The sequence below is a fragment of the Coffea eugenioides genome, chromosome 8 (assembly GCF_003713205.1).
Source record: "Coffea eugenioides isolate CCC68of chromosome 8, Ceug_1.0, whole genome shotgun sequence".
Lineage (NCBI taxonomy): Eukaryota > Viridiplantae > Streptophyta > Magnoliopsida > Gentianales > Rubiaceae > Coffea > Coffea eugenioides.
In genome coordinates this window covers 47,287,149-47,295,388 of record NC_040042.1, presented here as the reverse complement: position 1 = coordinate 47,295,388, position 8,240 = coordinate 47,287,149, and the positions used below count along the sequence as shown (strand labels likewise).

Here is an 8,240-nt window from a genome sequence, read left to right as displayed (position 1 = left end):
TCTCCTTTACTACTACTATTTCCTATCGTTGTTTCTTTGCCCCCTTCCCTTCCCTTCCCTTCCCTTCCCTTTTTCATCAATCTCTTTCACTACTCCACTCGCACCTTGGACCTTCCATCGATCGTCTCTCCGATTATAAACTTTTAACTAACTCCACCAAAAAAAAAAAAAAAAACTGAGTTTTGGAAGTGTATCTTCATAAACATACACATATATATATTTTTCCAATCGTACGTGATGCCCGCTGAAGAAATGAATCTCTCAGTGAATGGTCAGTCTCAAGTGCCTCCAGGATTCCGTTTTCATCCCACGGAGGAGGAGCTGCTGCATTACTACTTGAGGAAGAAAGTGGCCTCCAAGAAGATTGATCTTGATGTTATTCGCGACGTGGATCTTAACAAGCTTGAGCCCTGGGACATTCAAGGTGCGTACTTGTGCCAGGATACATACCTTCTTCTTTTTTTTTTTCCTATTTTTGATGGACGAAATTGAATAAACTAATTTTTCACGTTGGTCGGAATGAATCCCTCAGTTATATTTAGCTTGCCCCTAATTGATTAACTAATTAATTTCATATATATGGGACCAGAGAGGTGCAGAATAGGATCCACCCCGCAAAATGACTGGTACTTCTTCAGTCACAAGGACAAAAAGTACCCCACGGGGACTCGTACAAATCGCGCAACTGCGGCTGGATTCTGGAAGGCAACCGGTCGGGATAAAGTCATTTACAGCAACTCCAAACGAATCGGAATGAGGAAGACTCTTGTCTTCTATAAAGGACGAGCCCCCCACGGACAGAAATCAGATTGGATCATGCATGAATATCGACTAGATGACAACGCCGCCACCAACGCCCATGATATTGTTGTTCCTACCCATGTACATGCCGTATCCTTCCTTTTCATGTGCTGTCATCATGCTTCTATTTAAAAGTCAAATGGAAATGCTCGACGTGAAAGCGGCGTATAAGATTGATTTCATGCTAACAATGATCTTTTTAGTTAGTTTCATGCTGCATAAACTTCCAGATTTGCTATTGATCGGGACAATATTGGAGTACTCATTTCATTTTCTTTTTGGACCCCCTCCCCCCTCAAAAAAAAAAAAATTGTGCACAGGGCTCCAGTTTAGTAGGAGATCCAACAAGTGCAGAAGAAGGGTGGGTCGTCTGCCGTGTTTTCAAGAAGAAAAATTACCATAAGGCTGTGGAAAGTTGCCAACATTCAGCCGCCTCCATGGATTCGAGAAGTTTTGGGTACGATAGTTCAGCTTCAGGTAACGATGGCATTCTCGACCGCATCCTTGTATACATGGGCAGAACCTGTAAGCAGGAAAATGGAGCAATAAGTAGTGCTACTACTAGTCATATGTTCGACAGCAATGATGACAGTGATAGCATGCTACCCATGATCACTAATGACCCAACGAACGCTAGTAGTAGTGCTAGCGCCCTCATCAGCGAGGGACTTCTTCGTGCAAAGTTCATGCATCTTCCCGGGCTAGCAGACAATAATAATAATAATAACAATTCCTCATCCTTCAGCCAACAAGAGGACTGCAGCTTTGGAGCTTGCGAGCAGTCTATGTCTATGAATGATATCATAGTATCAAGAGAAACAGAGCCTTCAGTTAGCTGCACCATGATCAATGGTCAGGATGCCAACTGCAGCAGCATAAACACCCCTGCCACTGCCGACGATCAAGATCCGAAAGTGGGTGGCGGGCTCAGTGACTGGGTTGCACTTGATCGACTGGTGGCTTCGCAGCTCAACGGGGGGCAAGCAGCCGGGGATGATGAGGTCTTCTGCTTTCCTCTGGAGCAGGAGCATCGGGGCGCATATTCAACGTCCAACCTCCGATCATCTGGCACCAGCAGTAGAAGTAGTAGTAGTAGACCAAATCATCAAGAAACCTCTCAAGTACTACTCTACGGGATGGGCAACGAGGTCGACTTTTGGAGCTTTGCTCGATCCTCCTCATCATCGTCTTCTGACCCTTTGTGCCACCTGTCTGTATAACTAATTTAGTAACTTTACTACTAGTCAATTAGATTAGTAGCCAGCAGTATGCATCCATATATGAGCAACACACTACGCTCCTCCTAAGTCCGATCTGTCATAATTCATGTGCATGGCTTTCTACGTACGTACGTTGCATCCACAGACTAGTGAGTCAAACAGGGTTTGATACGTACAACATAGATGATACCATAAAAGCAGTACTCTGTTGTAGTTTGATGATACATATATGATGGAGTGGAGTGGAGTGGAGTGGAGTGGGCTATAGGTGTGGTGTATACATCAATGATGGTATATATTGGTAGTTTTTTGTATTGATACACAAAAAGGATGGAAATTGGAAAGGAAGGGAAGGAATATCTCGGATAGGTGGCATGCATTGTCAACCACAATATCTTTGTCTAATAACGATGTCTTCCATTTCCCGGAAAGCTTGCATGACACATGCAGTCGTGACATTTTGCACCTGAAAAACGCGCCGTATCACCCAATAAATCTTCGATCGCCCACCGCTACAGAGGGATCTGGGATAACTTTTCCATCACTTAGTTGGCTTGGTCCCATGTCGGGGATACCGATCTGATCTGTGTCTTTCATGGATGGGGTCATGGATTCAAGGCATAATACGACATGCATACATCTGCAAACGGCATAAATACTTTTTGTTTTGCGAGAGATAAAAAAGTTTGCTTCCTTTTAAGAAAGATAGGATGGGAAAGGTCAGCTACCTTCCTTCCTCAATTCGACACGATCAAAGTATATGCATCGTACGTAGAATAGATTAAACATATGGCCGAGACGACCAAGCCATAGCTATTTTAATCATTGTCTCCTTGGATGGGAACGAACTACTGTGCTCCTACGTACCTAGGATACGTCTTCTTTCATAGTACTAGTAACCTAATTACGAGAGTTACAATTACAGCGAGCGTATTACAATTAAACCAAAGAGTCTTAAGATACTACTATCACAAATGAAATAGTGAGAGTTACAAACATTTTAATTAAATGGGTGGACGAGAAACAACTGATTGTCTGTGGAGGCATGCATATGCAGATGAATGATCAAAGCCAGCGAGGACTAATGGGGATTTGAATGGTGGCCTTTCTTGTTGGAAGTAATTATAAGAGATTGAAATTGTAGCTTTTACTTCGAGAGGAGATTATTAACTTAGCTCAGCGATAGCGTCAGTTTTTTTGACTTGACACACACATTGTCGCTCGTGGCTACTTCGTACCGCGCGTTACCCCCATTGGCTGCTGGAAATCCATACTCAAACAAAACTAATTGAAGCAACTGAGCTACTTAAAAACTAATTCGTGTATCTTTCATTCGAAAAATACAGAAAAAGCTTCCTTAGTTGTTAATTTGTATAAAGGATACTCCCAAAAAAAAAAACAGCATCTGTGTTGCATAATTTCCTTAATATATATATATATATCAACTTGCAATTTTGATCAATATCATTATATAAAAGGAACATAATGAGCAAAATGTATACCGAACAAAATTGAACAAGTGTTTTATTAATGAATGCGGATCTGAGAGATGCACGCAACCAAACCTTAAAGCACACTTTTCTCCCTTGATTTGATGCTTTTAGTAACCAAACCTTAAACTAATTAAGGTAAAAAAATAATAATAATAATTTGTGGAGTTTTGAATCGGGTTATTATCACTTTACCCCCTTCAACTATATTACTACTATCAGTTAATGTTATCTTTTAGTCACTTCACTTCCATAAGTAATTCAACTCAACACGTTAAGAAATTTTAGACAAAAATGCCCTTTTATTCTATAACATTACTACGTTGTTATTATTACTTTATTCCTTTAAATTATAGCGATATAATCGCTTTAATTCCTAACATTATTTTCTAGGCAATTAATCTAACTAGTATGGTAAAAAATTTTAAATATATTTACCCTTATATATCTAATTAAAAATAAAAAAGTTGGAATGATTATTCTTTTTTTTTCACTTTAAGAGATCCAAAAATATAAAAATAAAAAGATTTTCTCAAATTTCTTTTTTCACACTTATTAATACTAGGAAAAGAAAAAAGAGATAGGAAAAGAGGAGACAGAAAATTAGATTTTGCAAAAAAAAAAAATAAAGAAAAGTCTAATATTATTGTATTAATTTAAGGTTGTTGGGATTAGAATTGAAATCTGGTGGTAAATAGTAAAGTAAAATAATTAAAGTATTTAATTCTTTCTTATTTGTATTTTTTAAAAAAAGAATTGAGCGCTCTCTCTCCCTTTCTCTCTCTCTCTCTCCCCCTCTCCCGATCTTTCTATTTTTTTTAATATTAATAAGATTGCCAAGAAGAAAGATATTAATACTTTGACTCTTTTTCTTGATACTAAAAAGGAGAAGAGCTACTCTAAATTTTTTATTATTTTTATTATACAAAGAGGAGTGTACTTTCTTCTAAAGTTTTTTAACTTACTAAATTGGTTTAATGGTAGGAGAAATTGCCTAAAAAATAACTATATGGGGTAAATTGATAATGAGGCTATAGTTTATCGGGGTAAAGTGATAATAACTTTAAAGGCTAAACTTGTCTTTTTATTTTAATTAACAAACTCCGTTAAATTTGACCGTTAGTTTTGGGGGTAAAGTGACTAAAAAATAATGTTAAGGAGGAAATTAATAGTGACAACCAACGTTAAGGGAATAAAGTGATAATAAACCTTTTGAATCTGCTGATATTTTGCCCGGACCCCCGCGGAACATCTGTATAATGTGTAAAAGTTGAAGAGTAGTAGTAATAAGGTGATCGGATGGTGGGGAAGATAATGTCGTTAAAAAACAAAGGTTGGCAGAGACACATGCATATGTTTATAATTGATATAAACAGTTTGGTGGGGTGGGGTTATTATTTATCATCAAGCTTTGTGGAAAACGCAAACCTAGAGAGAATTGGCAAAGTCTTTTTTTAAATAGCTTTGAGAGTAGAAATTCGCGGCCTATACATTATTAGAAAGACGTGATCCATTTTCTAGTATTGTTGTTTCACAGCAACAATTCAGGGCTGAGTGGTTTTTTTTTTTTTTTTTTGTAGTGTTGAGTGGTTAGCGTGAGTGTGTTTGTTACTCATGGTCAGGGCGATGGATTACAGTATCCTGCTTGTTTCTTGAGAGAATTATTCTGCCGTTGAAAATGAGAATGAAAATTGCAGGCATTAAGCTGAGGGGAATCATTCATCATATTCCTATGCTGTCCACTGCTTCTTTTCGAGTGAATGGGAATTGGAAGTTATGGGCACGTAATTATAATAATTGGAGTATTTGATTTCATGGTGAGTGGGGGCATTTTCAACATTATCTAATCCAACGGACGTCACTTCAACCAAACCAAATTCTTCACTTCTCTGTTCTAATCGAATCAATCATTTCGCTCGCTCCAAGCAAATTGCCTCGTCGTCTACCGGCACAGTTGTTTAGGCCATGTACGTGTGCAAAAACATAGTACTTAATTTTATCCTACGAGCCTAGCTACAACATCCTAGATAACCCTACTCTCTGTGTCTTAACGTTAATTCTATTCTACCCGCCATTATTATCAAAAGACTAAAACTTATTAGTTTGACATTAGAAGATTGGAGAATATATTGCAGGCGAACAGTGAAGAACCCTTGATATGATTCTTGCTGCTACTAGGTTACATAGAGTATATATATATATATATAGTAGATGAACCTCCGGGACGAGCTATGCCTGTTTGAAGCTGGATTTACCGACAAGGGTCCCCAGAAAGCTAGATCGGAATGAAAAAAGGCAAATATTAATGTGTTGTTTCTTCATTATTTAAATAAAAGTCATGAATGATGTTTGTGAAACAAAAAACAGTAATTGAAAAACGTGTTTGAAAATTTTAAAAATATGTTTCTGAATACAAGCACCACCATTGGGCTTGTAAACTACCGCTGGAGACAGCGGCATCATTTCCAGCTGCGTGCTATTTGTGCTCAAAGTTTGCTTTGTCAAAGTCCGATTCAAGCGGTTATTGAGTAACCTTGGACAGGCAAGACCATGACCCTTGACTCGGATCACATGACAAGATTATAAATCTATGGTTCTATCAGAAGACTGGCAAGATTATAAATCTATGGTTCTCTCCTGCGAAAGTATAGAAAGAAAGCTTCCTGCTCAGCCCATCAAAGTTTATGGAGTACAATCAATGGGATGACTCGAAAATAGATTAGTAAAAGAGTTTATTTAAAAGAATTAACCAACGAAAGGTCATCTTCACCTGAGATTTTGAATGAGAAATGTTGAGCCTTGGATAACATCTTATCACTTGCTAGCATACTTTCTCCAAACAAATAGATACCAAGATTTGAAAAGCAGTCGCATTTCATCTGAAATCACTCTAAGTGGCACAAAGAAGATAATGCAGAAGGAGAGCAAACCAAACTTCTAACTGCAGAATTCATGATCATGAATTGGTACTCGAGATATGCTCAAGACAAGAGGTGGATAGCATTTACAGATATCTCTCTCATTGGTCGAGCATAATGCCATGAACTTCCAAATACAATAGGATACAAGTTAATGACTACAAAATTGCTAAAACAAATAAAGAATTTAATACTAGAAAAAAAAAAAAAAATCTCCTCCTTCCTAAATGTTTGTTTCTGTCGTGCCCTTCCCAAAAGTAACGTCTTCTTTTCTGTACAAAAAGTACTTTAATCATAAAGGATTACTAGTTTCCGAGAATTATAAGCACCGAATCCGTAATTGGACCTGCTATCTGCATATTGCTATATCTTTCAGCTTTAAATTCACCACAATGTAAACCTATCATGCTTGCTACTTTCCCTTTAGGATTATACACATTGCAGTGTTTCCTAGATTATGCCCTGTGCAATCGAGACATTCAATATCAACACAATAGCAGCCATTGTGACAATAGATTATATGAAATGTCCTCTAGTCCTGTAACAACAATGAATTTGTTAATGGCTCAGAACAAGAAGGCTGACAATAGGAAATAAAACACTAGATCAAATAACCATAGCCAAATCAGCAACAATACGTTGTTGACTAAGACTGTGAAATTTCCCAATGTATTAACATGCCACTTACAGTTTACATCTTGATCTACGTTATTGGCTAGCTTGTTGGGCTACTTCCGAGGTTAAAATATGAACATAAAACTCAAAAAATGATGGTATGGAGATATTCTTTAGCTCACCTCATGGATGATCCTAGGTTGCAAAAAATTTCAAACTTTTTAAGTGATGAGCACGAAGTTGGGAGCTGTATACCCAATGGATTTCGGCTCCTGTGGTTTTGTTGTACCAGTTATCCCCCTCAGATGTTATATAGACTCTGTCAGAAACTCAGGTGGATCTATAAGAACAACCAGGAAAACCAAAAAGAGTAAAGGCCTTTTGTCCATCATACCAGCCACAATCTACCAGAATTATCCAGTTTAATCCTACTAAACTTCAGCATGACTTGTAAATTGTCAAAACTGATTCAGCACTGTGCTTATGTTTCAGAAAGTAGCATCATAATGGGCAAATAACCCATCATATTCAGACGCTTTTTGCCCAGTGATATTCTGCAAGCTGGTTGGGGACCAATTTATCTTAATTATTTCATTCATTTATCAACAGATGTTGCGCCAAAGCAATATTTTCAAGACCGAGTTTCACAGCAGCAGATAGCCCTGTGTTACTCATTTAAAAAGCAAGTATCTACATCAGGGAGATTCAATGATGAGGTACTAATTAAGTTATTTGGATTAACTGGGGAATTTGACATATTTCACCATACTTTAGCCTATCTCATTATCAAAAATCCATCTGGCAGCAATTATGATAAGCATATAACCAATCTCGCAGGCTTAATTTTCTTCTTCTGACAGAATAGAACCCATGGATATACCAAGAATCAACATTTACCCAAAGCCTCGCCTACGGCTTAATTGAGGATAACCTCAATCCTGAATGTGGATTACATTGCAAGCGGTGCACCAAGAACAGACCTCAATGTTATTAAGTTCCTAGCCTCTTTCTCCAGCAAAGAATGTAAGTGATCAGGCAAACTTATAATTCCAAACAATCGAGAGAGTAATTTCCAAATGCAAGCACAAGGTATAAAAGCGAGACAAAAAAGAAAGGCGCGCACCCCCGGGGGGGGGGGGTGTAAGGTTGGAGGGGAGAAAAGAGAAAATGGTACGTACTAAAAGGAACGCAGAAAA

General features: G+C 37.9%; 1 protein-coding gene across 1 annotated transcript; it reads left to right on the top strand.

Annotated features, from left to right (window-relative positions):
* The first annotated feature begins 232 nt into the window (after positions 1-232).
* On the top strand, positions 233-2,334 carry LOC113781499 (NAC domain-containing protein 12). Its single transcript, XM_027327445.1, has 3 exons — positions 233-424; positions 590-882; positions 1,122-2,334. The coding sequence occupies exons 1-3, from the start codon at positions 238-240 to the stop codon at positions 2,019-2,021; spliced, it is 1,380 nt and encodes a 459-aa protein (XP_027183246.1). The 5' UTR covers positions 233-237; the 3' UTR covers positions 2,022-2,334.
* The last annotated feature ends 5,906 nt before the right edge of the window (positions 2,335-8,240 follow it).

Coding starts and splice junctions, on each gene's coding strand:
- LOC113781499 (XM_027327445.1), top strand. CDS start 238: ATGCCCGCTGAAGAAATGAATCTCTCAGTGAATGGTCAGTCTCAAGTG. Junction 425..589: donor TGAGCCCTGGGACATTCAAG/GTGCGTACTTGT, acceptor ATATGGGACCAG/AGAGGTGCAGAATAGGATCC. Junction 883..1,121: donor ATATTGTTGTTCCTACCCAT/GTACATGCCGTA, acceptor AATTGTGCACAG/GGCTCCAGTTTAGTAGGAGA.